This window comes from Hyperolius riggenbachi, chromosome 1, assembly GCF_040937935.1.
Source record: "Hyperolius riggenbachi isolate aHypRig1 chromosome 1, aHypRig1.pri, whole genome shotgun sequence".
Taxonomy (NCBI): Eukaryota; Metazoa; Chordata; class Amphibia; order Anura; family Hyperoliidae; genus Hyperolius; species Hyperolius riggenbachi.
The window spans coordinates 426,422,827-426,441,634 of NC_090646.1; the positions used below are offsets into that span (position 1 = coordinate 426,422,827).

General features: G+C 40.8%; 1 protein-coding gene across 1 annotated transcript in view; it reads right to left on the reverse strand.

Annotated features, from left to right (window-relative positions):
* The window catches only part of RASEF (RAS and EF-hand domain containing), a 112,346-nt gene that overhangs the window by 53,456 nt on the left and 40,082 nt on the right, over positions 1 to 18,808 (reverse strand). The window contains 1 exon segment of the mRNA XM_068242856.1: positions 321 to 416. Coding sequence (XP_068098957.1) covers positions 321 to 416 — 96 coding nt within the window.

Here is an 18,808-nt window from a genome sequence, read left to right on the forward strand (position 1 = left end):
AGCTCATATGCTGCATACCACCTCTAAATCAGAGGTAAGTAAAGCCAGATCTCCTGGACTGTGATTATAATACAATCCCTCAGAGTAATTATACACTCAGTAGTCCTGACTTCCCAGATCTGAATACATTTCCATTGTCTGTAGATTAACAGTGCTACACAATGCACAATTAGTGCAACCCACATTACCTAGTAATACCGTTACGAGTGCTGCTAGGGTATCGAGTACCTGGCAATCTCAATGACACAGTCAAATTAAGTAAAATTGAGCATTTATTTAAAATGTGAATGGAATGAACACCTTGTAGGATATCCAGTTACCTTTTTCAATTTCTTTATTGCCACCTGGAGCTCGGCAACTTCAGATTCATGTTGTCTCTTCAAGTCAGAGAGGGCTTCCTCTGCCTTTCTCTTCTCCTGGAAGAGTAAACAAATTAATGGAATGTGCTCATGTTCTGGACAGTGCAAAGAAAATGTCAACACTGAAAAAAACAAAGGGGTTCCATGTTATTGATGGAAAGGAAAGGACTGCTGAAGTACATATAAAACATTGTATGCTTTTTCAACCTGCATCAAGGGTGGAAAACACATCAGTCAAGTGTTCTTTTTACACACTATCATGCACCAAGTTGTGGCACAGCTACCACAGAGAGCGTGAACAAAAAATAAAAAAACATGACTGTCACCCAGATTTTTGGCAAGGAATGAGGAATCATTTATACGGGCCCATTTCATCCGAATCCGCAGAGTTTCTCTGCCATAGGATACAATGGCGCCGCAGGCCAAATCGCTTATGCTAGCAAAAACGGGGCATCAGTATAAAAAAAAGGGGGGCTCAAAAAACGCACAAAAATAAGTCCAAAAATTGATTACCATATAATTAATAATAGCTCACAGGCAGACTAAGTGACATATTGGCTGTAAACCATAAACCAGTGAATGGGACAGTTCATAAGAGTGCTGCTATAGAAATGAATACATGTATGAACAGATGCTTACATGAAGATGAACGCAAGGGAACTAGCCACTGTACCACCAGCCTTAACTCATGTCGCGGGTGCAACCAAAGATAAGCACAGGAACTGATCATTAAACTTTACAAAATAAAAACATTACATTACATTTGAACATTTTGATTGATTTGAAATCCTTTCCATTTAAAAAAGCCAAAGTGATTTCTACACTAACCTACACCACGGATTTTGTTTTCCAGGTCACTAAATAATTATTGGAGATAAAGCAGCACATAGAACCTCTATTGAAAAGAAGCGGAAATTATTTTGCAATTAAGTGAAAATTAGGTGTATGAACACCATTCTTCAGATGTACAATCCAAATTCGGATTATTGCCTTCTGCAAGCATACTAACCCATGCTCTAGTCTAACACTCTAGCAACGTACAGCAACTGTTTCATTGAGACAAACAAAAAACACTAGATGGTGCTAGAGGTTCTTCATAAATGTATTCATTTATGTGAAAAATTACAGTTATGTCATTAGATTGTGAATACACACAGCAGTACAGATTTTTTTTTTTTAAATTAACAATACATTTTCAAAAGAATTTAATCATTTATTAATAACGTGAAAGCTAATTTACACTGTATTTACGTCTATTAGATAACCAAACAATCTTATGAAAGGATAGCAAGTCTGTGTTGTGTAAGTTGGCAGAAAAAGGAGAGGGAAGAACAGTAAAGTGCTGATCACAGAACAAAACAGAAATAAAATGCATTTTCCTGGCTCTCAGATTTAGAGAGGTACCAATGACTTCAAAGTTCTCGCATTGATTCCCTCACTACTTTATGTTTCAATACACCAAGTAACTTTACTGTACATCCACTTATTAGTAGGTACTGCACTATCTTAAAGTGGATCCGAGATGAACTTTTACTCCTTGCATAATTGTGTTCCTTACATATAGTTTATAGGGCATTCCTCAAGCCAAATACTTGTTTTGTTTTAATACCCTAATTTCCTATAAACTAAACAAACCACACCTTCTCCAGAGTGCCTTGGCGCTTGCAAAGGATTGTGGGATTTCAGTCTGGGCAGGTGAAAAAGGTGTTACTAGCTATAGATTTCAGAGGCAGAGTTTTCACAATCTGAGAGCTGCAGTGCAGATACAGATCAGTTGCCTGTGTAATGGAGGAGATAAGAGTGGAGTTTTCACAGAATATGCAGATTAGCATGCCTAGATACAGATAAGCTTGCCTGTGTGTGTAATTGTGTAATAGACAAGCAGAAAACATGTCTGCTCCCATTGTATCACAGGAAAAAATATTAATATACTGTTGAAGCTGTTTGAAGATAGATTTGCTGTGTAAACTATCTAAACTTTAGATAAGATATATAGACAAGTCACTTGTTATATTTAGTTTTTCATCTCGGATCCGCTTTAAGGGGGGCAAGGTAGATTAGCAGAGGCATCAATCAAAATGAATAAATCAAGTAGAACTGATGGCAAAAAAAACAAAAACAAAAAAAAAACAGAAAATATACAAAACAGCAAGCCAGAGAGGCAGAGTCACCTTGCTAACAAGGGTTTGTATAGTGAAAGCCATGGTTTTCCTGTAGTAATTTATGGTTGTGAGAGTTGGACCATAAGGAAGGCTGAGGGTCGAATAATTGACTGTCCTGTGTGCCCCATGTCTCCCCCATGTGCCCTTCTGTGTCCCAGCATGTGCCCACTGGGACACAGCAGATTGAGGACAAAAGGAGGAGGGGACCGAAAAGAGGCTAGATAGTATCATGGAAGCAACAACCATAAGCCTGGACAAGCTTTGAGAAGCAGTTGAGGATAGAGGACCCTGGCATGCTAAGGTCCATGGGGTCGCAAAGAGTCAGACATGACTGAATAGTGACTAAACAACAACAAACCATACTATATCAAAAGGTTAATAAAGCTATATATTTGTAAGCAAAAAAAAGTCTCCTGTTAAGTAATTAGCCCACCCAGTAGTCAGATGTTAGGATAAGCCAATCAAAGCACCTAGCAGCTTATTCATTTAACTAGGAACAGTCAGGGCCCAATCATCCACAAGGCAAACCTAGGCAATTACCTAGGGTTTGGAGAAAGTCTAAGGGCCTAGTGCATGCTACCCCCCACCAAATCTTACTTTAAAAAAAAAAAAAAAAAAAAAAAAAAAAAAAGCTGTTAGCGGTAGCCAAAAATTGCTATCTTGCCTAGGGCCCCCTTCCACCTTAATCCTTTTTGGGAACAGAAAAAAAAAAAAAAAAAAGCTTAGGAGGAAAAGTCTAGCCTAGAGAGCTTTTGAGGCAGTCCATCCCACAGCTTCTGGACACCACACTGACAACGGGGTAGTTTCTGTACTGACCAAGTACAGCGGAAGGCATTTATTGAGGTCAGGGCAGGATTTTCCATAAGGCACTGTAGGCATGTACCTATAGGCACCTGATGATGGAACAGCGGCTTGCTCCCCAACCCCCAGTGCCTCCCTCCCTCCCGAAACAGAGTCCCGAGCTGAGTGTAAATGACAGGTTACTCATCCAGCTTTCTGCATTCCACTGATGAGCCCTCCTTCAACCTGGGGCAACTCTAGCTACTTAATACTTGAGGGCACCTCAAGCTGCTTATTTTTTACCTAATACTAAGGGGCATCTGTGGCTACCTAGGCCAGGCAGGGGAAGTAAGGGGGAGGTGAAAGCTGGGCCAGCCAGCACACTTGCAGCGCTGTTCAGCAGGGGTTTGTGGAGGGTAAAATCTAGGGTGCTAGAATATCTGTGCCGATAGGCTCCTGTAATGTAAATCTGGACCTGACTGAGGTGCAACAAAGAGCTAGGAGGGTTGCTCATTAATCCTAGCACTGTTTCCATTAGCAGTAAAATCTTGGTTTATTCCAATTTGAGCCTTATGATGAACAGTTTTACACCTACCGGTAGTTCCTGCTTTACAGAAAAGACATCGCATTCAGTAGACTGCAAATAAACATTCGCAACACAAAGTGAAACATAAGCTGTTAGGAACTGAATGGATATGATCCTAATTATCCACCAATAGCAAAGGTCTAGCACTAAAAACCCAAGAACCATAAATCAAGTGTTCACATACAGTCAGGAGATATTCTCATAAAACATCTAGCTGTTATAACTGCAAATAACTCCAAGGAATGTTTGCATACGACACACGCAATGCAAACTACCTCTGCAGCACCTGTAGTTTGCAACTCAGTCACTGAACTTTTTAATTACGGTAGTTTGCATAATGAAATAGGAGGATCTAAATGATAACCAAGAATATGCATCAGCTTCAGTTTTTTGAGGGGGATGGTGCGGCTAAATCCTGGCAATAAGACAATCCAAAGATATGCGCAAAAAAGGTTTAGTGGAAAAATATAACACTATAAAAATACTATAAAGTAAAATACTATACAAATAATTCATGGCAAACATTCCTCTGCACTATGTAAGAAAAAGTTTAACAATTTTTAAAAAAAAAGTGTGCCCGAGACAAACTTGGTTAAAAAACAGAGAAAGAGCCTTTCGTGCCCCCGCCCCACCCAGAATGTACAAACAAAATATGTATGTGGAATGGTCTCTGTGATCCTGACTGCTACATGGCGCCAGCAATGAGCAACGGATGAAATCCAAATGAGTTTCATTCGGATTTCATCCTCCTAATAATTAGTGCACCTGAGCGGGTGTGTTCGGGGGGTTAAACTTACCTAGCAGCCGTCTTGTTTAACCCGTCCCACGCTACGTTCCAAGCCGTGTCACGTGACTACTACGCCTCCTCCTCCATCCCGGAAGGAGGAGGGGTTTGTAGTCACGTGGCTGCAGCTTGGAACGCAGCGTGGGAAAGGTTAAACAAGCTGGCTGCTAGGTAAGTTTAACCCCCCGAACACACCCGCTCAGGTGCACTAATTAGGATGAAATCTGAATGAAACTCATTCGGATTTCATCCGAATTTAATTCAGAGAGCATCACTATACGGTGTAATTGCAGGTAGTGGAAAAAGCAGCTTGCGTGATCCCAAACACAGGCGATTGCACTTGCTACTGGCCATTTCTGTATGCAGAAAGAATGTGTTCTGCATGTAATGCTTTCTTATGATGAAAAAAAATGCATGTGTTTTTGATGCGCTTTTAACCAAATAAGGTAAAAACGAATTTGAAAACTTTTTTGAGGTTCACTAATACAATTCACTAATACAATAAACAGAGACGGGTAAAATGTTAAGGAAAGGGATGACCTATTCACTAAATAAGACGTGATGAATTGTGGTGTAGGGAGGTCAACTACAAGGGGGTAAAGTGTAGGTGGAGAAAAGTTGGATGTGTGGTTAGGATGAAATTAGAGGAGGCGGAGAGTATGTTGGGTGGAGGTGTATGAAAGCAGAACAGTAGTTTGCAAGTGCTGGAGGTTGTGGAGAAGGAAAGTGAAAGGATATAGCAAGATGAGTGGATGACATGGAAGATTTGTAAGGATGGATGCAGGTATGTACAGTATTGGATATAATGAAGGCAAGTGGACTTGGCTGTTTTTAAGAAATTGGAAGGAAGAGGAGACAGAGTATTTGTTAAAGATGGGGAGGAGGCCAAAATTTGTCTTTTCATACAGTTACTTACTTTTCAATATTTAGATTTGGGTGGGGGGGGGGTTTATTCCCTGATTTTTTTTTCCCTTTTCTTCTATTTTCTTGGCATAAATTATGAAAAGTAAAGTCAAGCAGACTATGATGCAACCTAAGCCCAAAGCCACAGGAACACAGCAATGAAGTGCATATCTTAGGATGGGCAGTAACTAAGCTGAGGTCCGTGAAAAAAAAATTACTTTTTTTTTTTTAAACAATTTTTATTTGGGTTTTTGAAAAAAAAGCATAAACCTTGTACAAGAAAAAGTAGGACAGTGGAAAACATTCTGTTATACTAAAGGCTCCATGCATATGTCCCTCCCTAACCCTCCCACCCCTGGTTACACTGTGTCGTATTATTATTTATACAGTCTTTTGAGTTATGGTTTGCGGTGGAAGAAGTGTCCGTTAAGTGTGTCTCACAACCTTGAGTTGGCCCAACGGCCCACTTATATCTTCAAGGCAGTATCAGTTCCTTGGCTTGCAGGGTGCTTAGCCTCTCCATATTAAAGATGTACAGTAGTTTCTGTTTTAAGATGGAGATATCTGAGATAGTCGGTTCCAACCATTTGCATAGAACAGCTCTTCTTGCTGCTATCAAGATGATGTGATATAGGACAGATGGAGTACTAATAGTACTTGCTGGTGAATTATAGAAATTGAAAAGCAGTAGCATACATGAGTTTGTCAAGTTTTTTTTTTTTTTTTTTTTTTTTTAAACACACTTTATTTGCATAGCCGGTTACCTTATCCCAGAAGATCTGGATTTTTGGGCAGGACCACATGCAGTGAAAGAGACCAGCATTTTTTAATGCACATTTTGGGCATTGTGGATTATACCTAGGAGGTGGCACCCTGTATTTAATATTAAAGGCGTATTTGCCCCTATGGATGAATAAGAGATGAGAAGCTCGCCATTTTTCATCTTTGATTACATTTCTAACTACCATATTACCTTCTTAAATTTGATCACTCACATTTTGTTCCTGTAAAATCTCATCCCATTTTCTCATTGCGTTAGTGGCTATATTTTAGTTATCCAAATCTCTGATTGCCAAATAAAAGTCAGCCAAAGATCTGTCAGAAAGTCCAGGCTTTAAGATAGAATTGAATTTCGTTGGCAGAATGAATTTTTCTTTAAATTACTTGTTAAATATGAATATTAAGAAAAACCATGAACGCATGAAAAAAAAAAAAAAAATAAAATAAAAAAAAAGCATAAAAATTACACATGAAAAACTCAAACGCAGGAAAAAAAAAATGCAAGAAACGCCCATGGCAGAAAACTGATGGTTTTCTACATGGACAAGAGTGACCCTAGCCTAGCCTAAATCTGTACATATCTGGTCCAACCCTGTCCTGTCAGTTTTGTAAGAGTTTTCTAATGCTTGGTTCACACATAAAAGGTGTACATTTGTGGTCCAGTCCAGTAAAGTCCAGTCAGTTTTTTTAATCAGTTTTGTATGAGTTTTCTATAGGTGTGTTCACACATAAAAGGAGTACAGTTTAATCCTGTCAGGTAAAAATGATAGAAAACTGATGCAAAACTGACAGGACCGGAAATGTACAGATTTATGTGTGAACCAAGCCTAAGTTTAGTGACCAACAGCCCACAAAAAAAAAATGAAAGTAAGGCTTAGACATGCATTACTGTATATTGAGCAACTACAACCTTACACGTAGAGAGAGCAGGAAGTAGGCAAGATCCACTGAGTAGGTTTGCTGTGTATGTTTGAGTAAGCACCAAATTCACCCTGAAAATATTCCAGATTCAGGTCTGAAAAGCTAGAATAGAACATCTGTGATATTTGAGGGCAATTATTTTAGTGTAAGAAATATGCCAAAAATCACAAAGTGTAATAATTATGTGCAGTTAAGTTATTAAGCGCATATACGGTAATTATGGACACAGGTTTTTTCCAAGTACTTAGTGGGGGTCAATTTAAGCTGTTAAAGCACATCTGAAGTGAGAGGGATACGAAGGCTGAAATATTTATGTATTTTGCAGACATCAGCCTTCAGTTGTCCCAGGCCTATTTAAAAAATGGCTTCATCAGTGTGCACCTTGGCCATGGGAATTAATTTGCATCATCGTCTGCGGTTCAAAATTTCTTTAAATTAAGTTACTTTTTATTAAAGTGATTTTATTGCTTAGGCTGAGTCTTTAGTCATAAAAGATAAGAGTACAGAGGGACAGACAGAAAAAAAAAATACAAACATTCACAAAAACCAAAAACAACATTCACAAAAAACAGAAACTCCTACATCTACATTCACTAGGTCACAACCACCACCCATTAATCCCAGGTGTGCCAATTTCTACCCCCCTCCCCTGTTTCTTTTCCAATTTTTTTCTCCTATATTTTTGTCTAGGGCTTGTTCCCACATGTCTGATCTTTAGTAGGTGGTCTTTGGCTGGTGGTATTACGCTATCATTATCCTCTACCACTAGCTGGAGAAGCCGAATAGTATAAACCACCCACTCGCATAGTGTTGTAGCCTCTGTTTTTCATCTGTCCAGTCAAAGCCGGATTTACCATAAGGCAGTGTAGGCATGTGCCTACAGGTGCCGGATGATGGAAATGGGAGGCTCACTCCCCTCCCCAGTGCTTCTCTCCCTCCTTCCCTATGCAGAGTCCTGAGCAAAGTGTAAATGAGAGGTTACTAACCCAGCTCTCAGCATTCCACTGATGAGATATCCCTTCAATTGGTGGCACCACTAGTTACTTAATACTTAGTGTACCTCTGGCTACCTAATGCTAAGGGACACCTGCAGCTTCCTGTGACAGGCAAGGGAAGTAAGGGAGAAATGACAGCTGGGCTAGCCAGCACACTTGCGGTGCAGTTCGGTAGGAGTTTGTAGGTTCATGGAGGGTAAAGTATATGGTGCCAGAACATCTGTGCCTATAGGATCCTGTGATGTAAATCCGGGCCTGTGTCCAGTAGTATTTTTTTGCAGTTAGAGTCAATATGAATACTACAGTATATTATCCAGTTTTCTATTGTTACCCAGGTCTCAACCTAAGACCACTATTTTAGGATTGATTGCATCTTCTCAACTAATAAAGATTTTAAAGAGAACCCGAGGTGTGTTTAAAGAATGTTATCTGCATAGTGAGGCTGGATCTGCCTATACAGCCCAGCCTCTGTTGCTATCCCAAACCCCACTAAGATCCCCCTGCACTCTGCAATTCCTCATAAATCACAGCCGTGTTGTGAGGCTGTGTTTACATCTGTAGTGTCAGTCTCGGCTGCTCCCCCGCCTCCTGCATAGCTCCGGTCCCTGCCCCCATCCCTTCCCTCCAATCAGCAGGGAGGAAAGGGATGCAGGCGGGGACCGGAGTTCTGCAGGAGGCGGGGAGAGCAGCAGACTGACACTATAGAGATAAACACAGCCAGCTCTGACAAACTGTTTGTCAGCAGCGTGGCTGTGATTTATGAGGGATTGCAGAGTGCAGGGGGACCTTAGGGGGTTTGGGATAGCAACAGAGGCTGGGCTGTATAGGCAGATCCAGCCTCTGTATGCAGATAAAATTCTTCAAACCCACCTCGGGTTCTCTTTAAGGAACCAAGCAATCTGATTTCAGAAAGTTCGATTTTGGTACAAAACCAGATAATGTGTAACATCTCGCAAAAGGCTTATATTGTACAAGTTGTAGTTTGGTGTCCCATGGCATCCAGCACTGACTGAAGATACTTCCCCAATCGACATTATTTACTTTTTCTCTAGGTGGCAGAGAAAGGTTTTGCCCTTTCACCACATCCCTGGTCAACATGAGCTAATCTTTATTACTTATTATATAGTATTGTCCACATCAGAAGAGGACAACAGAGCCTTACTTTTGCTGTAGATGCTAGGATATTACCAATTATTCGAATATCAGTAATATCTCCACAAACATCCCTCTCCTATACTAACACTAATCTGGCCTTTCCCCTCTCCAGTTCCAACACTAAGACCCCGTTTACACTTAATCAGTTGGTACGTGTTTTTTTTTCTTCTTCTTCATAGCAATGCATTGTGAAAAATATTTCAGTTACTGTGCCATAGGAAAACATGGGCATTACTTTGTAAATCAGTTGTCCTTTCAGTTATAACAGCAACTGATTAAGTGTAAAAGGGGCCTAACCTTTCGTCTCTCTTCTGTCGTACGCTAACCTTTCTTCACTTCTACCTTAAAGCCTCATCTACACGGGTAGATGAGGCTGCGATCCTGCGGCTCGATTAGCCGCCGGATCGCCTCTTCCGCGTCCCCGCGCGTGCCTGCCGCGCCCCCGCTCGCCGCATTCGATTCCCCGCTCGTCCCCGCCGGTGCCGCTTATCTTCTGGTCGATTCCCTGCCATTGTCCCCTCGCGGGGAGCGAGCAGGGAATCAGCGATGCGGAGATCCGTCCTGTCGGATCTTATCAATCGAGCCGCATCAGCGGCTCGATTGATAAGGAGCATTGCGGCCGCATCTAAGCGTGTAGATGCGGCTTAAAGCCTAACCTCTGGACTCAGCTGTACTTTAGCTGAACTACATTCCAATCTCCTCACACTAGCTAACAAAACCAACTACTAACTGACCAGTAACTGAGTCACCGTGTAGGCAAACCCATTACCCATCGACACTATGGCCCATCCCACCGTTTTTTAGGTTGGCTATTCTCATAGTTGATCACACGTGCCTAAAGAAAATAAGCTCCCGGAAACCCCACTGCCACAAATTTACATTGTGGTCTGTGAGAGCGCCAAGCAGCAACAAGCACCACTGTGTCAGAAACACCAGCTTCCCCCTTAGTGATAAATAATAGAAGCATCATAGGAGAGAGATATATTCAGAAAGACTAACAGCAGCCCCCTCCTCCAGCTATCATATGGTTTGGGCCCATTATAAAGCTACTGGGCTTCTTTAATATGCAACTGGGGGTGTACAGTTATTTCACTAATCCTTGGCTGGCCCCATAGAAGCTGCCAAGCAGTGGTCTCATTTTCGGTCACCATTAACTTTAAGTTTGTTTAGCCTGTTCAGCCAAACTGCTGATTAAGAAAAAAATGCATGTGTTCAAGCAACACAAATTATATTACCAGTTTCTGTGCAGGTGCAGTAAATACTTGTTGCATACTATAAAACAAAATCTGAAAATGAAAATTCTTTCAGCCAGCTTTTATCCGCAATAAATTGCAATTCAAATAATGCCGTCCACTTTGCTGATAGATTTGCAGATACAAAGAGTTTAACTCTGTGAACTGGCAAGAAGACCCATTAGCCTCCATATAACATCACGCCCCTTACCTGAAAGTGGAAGATGACAATTCCTAGCAAGTGGCTTCTTCACCCACTCTAACTTCCCCTTTCCGCCTTTGAAGACGCCAGGGATTACTAAAAATTATAGATTCCTATATTTTTACTCGTAGTGAAGTTCAAATGACTTCTTACCGGTATAGTTCACATTCAGTACAAGCTCTGCACAACTTCCAGCTCGCTTAAGTAACACCCTGCGGTGAAATAATAAGGGGTTCATTGGTCACCTTTCCCAGTTAAACAGCGCATATAAAGAACTGTAGGCTGTTGCAAGGGGTACGGCAGAACTGACAGTTCACAGAGTGGACCACATGCCCAGTGAGGCTTTCAACACTAAATACTAACCTAATGAATCCTCCTGAGTAGACTGAATGCTTTGTTTACCTTGCTAACAGATGGGGAGAAGCAAATACACTTTGGCAGGTAGCCTACCCAGCTTCAAAACCCAATCTGAAAAAAACCCTGATCCACAGAAACATATATGGAGAACAAAGACTTAAGCTAAAATGAAGCAGAGAGAGTGTGTAGTTAGAAATCTTGTGGGAAATGACTTTGTATTGCTGAAGCAATAAATATACAGGAAAAAAAACTCTTGACTGAGGAGAATATGTCACAACAAGCTAATCTAGTGGAGTACAGCAGCTGTGCCCCATGCTAAGACATTCAGCTTTGTACAGAAATGGGTAGCTTCTGAAGAATCACTTCAGCCATCAAAGACAGTCTGTCTATAAGTGGAGATTTCATTATCTCTTGCATTACTGTTCAAGAGCAAGAAATTAACTTCAGCTACAGAGATGGAAAAATAAAAAAATAAAAATGCGATTAAGAAAAGTTTTCACTTTAAAAAAAAAAAAACTAAAATAATAATTTCGAATGCTGGAACCCACCCGGCACTGGGCGCAGTATGCATGCAGGCACTTTATGCGATTTCCATGCCACAAGTCTGCCCACCAGCAGCCACTTGCAGAAAGGTGCACCAGTGCTGATCTGTGTATGCTGATGGTCAGAGGCACTCTCCAATTCCTCTACCTCGGTCCTCTCCTCAACATAAGTCACATACAGTACAAAACTGGGTCTATAAACCTTTATTTAGCTGTCACCAGTTCTCCAGGATCACCTTCCTCTTCTCAACTGACTGCTTGCCTTTACACCCTTATACTAAATGGATTAAAGAGAAGCTTTTAAGCCTCAGCTACACGGTACAATTTTCCATCAGATCGGATCTATTAGACAGATCTATTAGATAATTTCCAACCGGTACAATCGGATTGCGTTAGATTTTTGCAATAGATTTTGGGTACTTCTCAAAGCAAAATCTATCGCAAAATTGATCTGAAACAATTTGGACGTCTACACACAATGCAATTTCTTATTACATCTTTCTAATAGATCCGTCTATATGATGGAAAATTGTACCATGTAGATGTAGACAAGACATGACACTCAAAGGTGAGTTTAGAGATGTATTCTAATGCTGAGAATACACAATGAGATTTTTCAGTCGATTTACTGTCCGATCTTATTTCCAATCGTTTTTCCGATCCATTTTCTGATCGATTTTCTTATCAATTTCCATTCACTTCTATGAGAAATCGATCAGAAAATCGATTGTAAATAAGATCGGACATGTCGGAAATTATCTATCGAACCATCTATCTGCTGAGAAAACTTATGGTGTATTCCCAGCATTAAGAATTGCTTCAAACAGATTCAGACCATTCTGCACATCACTGCTGTGACTGCACCAGGGGTGATCACATCCAGGACATACTTGCCTAAGATTGTACAGAGCGGCAAACAAACTTTGCCTTTGAAAGAGAATCCGAGGTGAGAGACATATGGGCATATTCATTTCCTTTTAAACAATATCAGTTGCTTGGCAATCCTGTTGAAATTTCTTATCAGTAGTATCTGAATCAAAAACCTGAAACAAGCATGCAGGTAATCTTTTCAGATTTTTGTCAGAAACATCTGCTATGCATGCTTGTTCAGGGTCTCATGATAAAAGTATTATTGGCAGTGAATCTATAGGACAACCGGGCAACAAGCATTGTTTAACATGGAAATAAATATGTCAGCCTCCGTATGCACTGATTAATTGATTTTGCATGGTGAGAGGTATCCTCTGGGATTCACTGAGCACTCCTATACAAATACTGTGGCCTTACTATTAGCAAGTGCTAATACTACTTTGCTTAAAACAGAGACTGGGGAAAAAGCAATCAGAGTTGGGCAGAAGGACTGTCGGGTACTACATATACAGTAAGTTGGACCTCAAAATTTGAGGTATAATGCAAACAAACTAATGTTAGACTACTGGATTTTACTTTGACCACATGTAAAATATCATTTTGCTGACAGGACTACATGAGCTCTGCCATATTGCCTGTTAGAAAATCTTTTTTGTTAGAGAAAACATTCCACTGCCAACCTGGAGAGTTTGTTAATTTTTCCCTTCAAAGTCAGCCCTGACCTTGTTTAGTCCTATGTCTTATTACCTCAGTTTCTCGGACTAGATGCTCTGCTATCACACTTTGGAGTGATATATCTACCTGGCCATTTACAACTACAATCATTCATCCTACGTGGAAGGTCTGGGGACATAGGAACAAACATTTTTCAAAAAGGTATTTGAAGAACATGACTAGGTAGATTCTAAGCTATCACAACATTTACATGTAGTCAGTTGTATCTCGAGAGCTTTACGTGGAACGTGGAAGTGGCAAAATTGGCCAATCATGTTTGGATAGGTTTACGCACCTTTCCAGCTTCCTCAAATGTGGCCAGATAACCCTGCTGTCTCCATCCTTGGAGCAACAATGAATCCTGTCACTAGATACCAGCTGTGGTGACACTGCGGTATCCAGCAGCTGAATTTCACTCCACAATCATCCCGATCACTCATAGAACAAAAAAAATGTAATCAATATGAATCAATCAACAGGCATAATCAATTTTAACTCATCAGTAATCATCTTTAATTCACTTATATTAAACTGTAATGCTGGGTACACATGGTACGATTTTCCATATGATAGATGCATCCTATTGATAAATTCCCTCATGTCCGATATTACTCGATCGAGTCTGTGCTCGATTTCTCATAGAAGTGAATGGAAAAATATAAGAAAAACAAGCAAAGATAAGAGAGTAGAGCGCAGAATCGAGCGGAAAAAAATGATCGGGTGGGAACATCGAGCGTAAAATCATAACGTGTGTACTCAGCATTAGAGGGTGAAATATTTTGGGTCACTGTGCGAGACTAAGCTATTGACTCCTAAAAATGGACTTCATCGTTATTACTTACCTGTAACTTGTAAAAGCTTCATAAATAGAAACGGTCAATCAGATACAAAAAATGTCAGCATGTAAGCAAATGTAATACAAATTGTATGAAGCTTCAGGATGTGAATCCAACTGTTCCAGTTCAAAGTTTCATTCAATTTGCATGCAAGCTGGAATAATTTGCATCTCATTGACTATCTCTATTTATGAATATTCTACTTTAAGGTAATTGGAGTTTGTAAAATAAAAACTGAACCAGAAGTCCTACATTTGTTATGTAGTCTAGCACCTAGTCGCGTGTTATATGAATGTTAGATTTACTAGAGTCACAGATGTGCCGTGTGCTACCTGCCCATAAAGTAAAGAGAAGCCAGGTTTCTGCATTTGCATTTTAGGTGTATTTATTTGCTTAAATAATACATTTATCTAGAGAAAGATGAAATACACCCAAACATGCTCTAAGCTTAGTCATACTTCATGCATCATGATGACTGCTTTTAATGCTTGTCTACTCTAACTATATACTGTATAAATGTAGCGCAGAGTGTGTTGCAAGCCTTAATACAGTAGTCACATAATACTGTATCTAATGGCCTGTTTCCACTACACGCAAAAAAACTGACTCCAATGAATGCCTATGGGAAAATCTGCATCAGAAAAATCGCGTTTAGTGAAAACAGGCCCATAGGCATTCATTGGAGTCAGTGTTTCTGCATCCAATCTGCGTGTAGTAGAAACAGGCCCTAAGGCTACTTTCACACTGGGGCATAGTGGTGCGTTCCCTGTAAAACCAGTATTGCAACGGAGTGAAAAAGTTGCATCACACAATGGGCTTGATCCACTAAACTGTGATAACTCATAGCACGGCCGTGCTAGCGTTTTTACGATTGTGAGTGAAAAATCACGATTGCGCGCGAAAATGTCTAGCGTGGCCGTGCTACGAGTTATCACAGTTTAGTAAATCAAGCCCATTATGTGGTATGAGGCTTAGAGTCAAGCATACAGTATTATATTTATAAAGCACCAACATATTACGCAAGCTGGACAATACATATAATGATACAAAGTATTACAGACATAAAAACATGGTTATGCAACATAGGACAAAGTTATACCAGGCAAACAGGGTACAAAAATACATGATCATGCGATTTTGGGCAGGTTAGGTAGGCCCAGTAATACAAGTACGAAGTGGTCATACGAAAGGGCCACAGGATCATGTAGAATACACTAAGGAAGGGAGGACTGTGCCTAAGGCTTCCAAACTAAGGGATCTACAGTAGAAACAAAGCTTCACTGCAACTGTTAATGTGCACATTATGTGGTAACACCCTGAGTTTATCACGTTATTCTAACAGATATGTCACACCCCACTGCTAATTTGCCGCTGTGAAAGTACAATTACAGCACACCAGTGTGAAAATGGCATAAATAACCAATTTAATAAATGGAAAGTTTAAATAGTCCCAAAGAAACCATGAACTACAGAATTGTATTGTATAATGTAAGCAGTATTACCAGCCAAATGGACTTGTAAATCTGTGCAGTCCATCATGTGATTCACACAATTCTTCCACACTACATAGCTAAGCCAGCAACATATAGATTGTATTAGCTTTGCATCTCCACGTGTTACCTGCTCACTGAACAATTAACCGAAGCCTCATACTCATTTATGAAGACTGTCGCCCACAGAAATTAGGACTTAATCCCTTAGGAGAGAGTTTAGGTCTGAGTTCTGTAAAAACTTGTCACTTGCCTACAGGCAGTGACGCCTTTTGTTGCTATGGAGTGAGGAGGAGGGTCATATGATGGGGCAGTCAGAGTTAAAAACAATGCTCTTGGCCTGCACTTGGCTGATATGATCTAATAGGCTGATCACTCACTTATGCTTTGAGGGGGATTGGAGTCCACTGTACAGATGCTGGATTCTTGGCTTAGGCAGCCCCAACCGACCATCTTGGCCAAGACTCCGCTTGCATGTGTACAAGGCTTTACTTGTTTTACTGTCCAGGCAGTCACCATAGGTAAATGAGGAAACAGGAGACAGTGATGTCACCTCCCTGGTCAGCAAAGCGCTCAGCCCTCTGTGGTAAACGTCTAGGAATCACAGGAACTGTTGAATGGAAATATACTGGAAGTTTTCTGACTGATAAAGGAGACCAAATATGAGTACGTCTGTACATTAACCACTACTGGACCACCAGTAGTATTAAAAAGTCAACACAATATCAGTCATACAGCTCCCCCTGATGGTCTGTTTGTGAAAAGGATTAGATTTCTCATGTAAAAGGGGGTATGAGCTACTGATTGGGATAACGTTCAATTTTTGGTCGGAGTTTCTCTTTAACCTCCCTGGCGGTAAGCCCGAGCTGAGCTCGGGCTATGCCGCGCAGGAGGATTTCTCAGGCCCTGCTGGGCCGATTTACTTACTTTTTTTTTTGCAACACGCAGCTAGCACTTTGTTAGCTGCTTGTGCATTCCGATCGCCGCCGCTCCGCGCTCGATCGCCGCTGTTCGCCTCGCCAATCAGTGCCAGGCAGCGCTGAGGGGTGGATCAAGACTCCCTTAGACGTCATGACGTCCATGACGTCGGTGACATCATCCCGCCCCGTCGCCATGGCGACGGGGGAAGCCCTTCAGGAAATCCCGTTCTTTGAACGGGATTTCCTGATCAAAGATCGCCAGAGGCTATCGAAGCAGGCGGGGGGATGCCGCTGTACAGCGGCTATCATGTAGCGAGCCCTATGCTCGCTACATGATATAAAAAAAAAAATTAAAAAAAAAAATAGTGTTGCGCGTCCCCCTGGCGGTTCCTAATAGACCGCCAGGGAGGTTAAGGCAGGGTACACACTTGCAGTGCCATTTTTCCCAGTGATTTCCGGATCACCGTTGGCTTTTGCACTTGCGCTCAACGTGTACATTTTTTGGGAACGTTTCCACATTTCATGAATGTGCACGTCATGCGAAAAAAAAAGCAGAAAGTTGTGCAATTTGAAAATTACATTTGGTGAAAAAAAAAGGCCTTTAGTTCAACTGGCAAGTGCTCTTAATAGGCTGCCACTGATTAGAGACACTAAAACATTCAACCTACATTGAAAATGTTTAAATATAAAAGAAAACCCTGGAATACTTAGTTATTTTTACAAGGAGGAGGATAAATATAATAGTTTTTTTCTCATCAGTTTATTTTCACCTCGAGTTCACTTTAAATTTTAATCGTGGACAGTTGCTTGTTCGGTTGATAGTTTGTGCAGCCAATGTTACAATGAATGCAAATACCTGCCTTACCACTATAGCTACAAGACTGGAAGCTTCTGTGAATGGAGCATTCTTCCCCATTTGAAAAGATTTAATTAATGATAGATTTTAGCTCAGCAGCAGAATGTAATCTGAATGCACAAAACAATGGTGCTTCGATCTCACTTACAGGAGAACTGTAGTGAGAGGGATATGGAGGCTGCCATATTTATTTCCTTTTAAGCAATACCAGTTGCCTGGCTGTCCTGCTGGTCTATTTGGCTGAAGAAGTGTCTGAATCACACCAGGAACAAGCATGCAGCTAATCTTGTCATATCTGTCTAATTTGTCAGAAACACCTGATCTGCTGCATGCTTGTTCAGGGCCTATAGCTGAAAGTATTAGAGGCAGAGGATTAGCTGAATAGCCAGGCAACTGGTATTGCTTAAAAGGAAATAAATATGGCAGCCTCCATATACCTCTCACTACAGTTCTCCTTTAAAAAGGTAAATGGTTTCCTGGTTTACTAAAAGTGCATTCTAGGATATCTCCAGTAGAAAGTATATTTCACTCTACCCTGAGTGCACCAATGCACAGTAAGAACAGTCAGGAGGGGATGATGCACCGGGGAAAGCGTACATTTTTTTTAAAGGCACTATGGTAATTTGGGCACCAGAGATAGCTGGTAGACAAGACATTTATATTGCGCTTTTCTCCAGGAAGATTCAAAGCACCAGAGCTGCAGCCATTCAGGGCACGCTCCATAGGTGACCAGGATCATTAGGGAGACTTGCCCAAAGACTTCTTACTGTTCTACATACTTGCTTGACTACCTCCTGGTACTACAATATTTGTAAAATTGCAAGTATTCTACTATTGTTCAAAGGTAATTGTGATAGCAAAATAGCAACAATTGTTAGATATTTCACTTTCATTAAATACAACCCTATGTACAAGCAGGAAAAGGAAGTCATGTGGGTTATCAATAGAAACCAGTCTGGCCCCAGTTGCTTTAGCCAGTGTCATATACCAGCAACAGTCACAATAGAAATTCAGTGCCATGAAACCTGAAGTCATAGCTCCTAACTGTCCCTTTTTCAGAGGGACAGTCCCTCTTTGGGAGCCCTGTCCCTCTTTCCTCCTGATTTGTCCCTCTTTCAGGACTTTGTCCCTCTTTCTATGTAAATATATATATTTCTCTTCTAAAAAGTGTGTTTGATTGACTCTAAACTTTATCCCCATCTTTAAAATTGATAGATTACTAATTTTAAAATGTTAAAATGAGGGAAAATGAACCAGGATAGAAAGGACCAATGTGGTTTGAATTTTAAAACATATTTTTCTCATTAAATTTTTATCGTATGCTTGACTAGGGGTGTGATGGGGGCGTGATCAGGGGCGTGGCA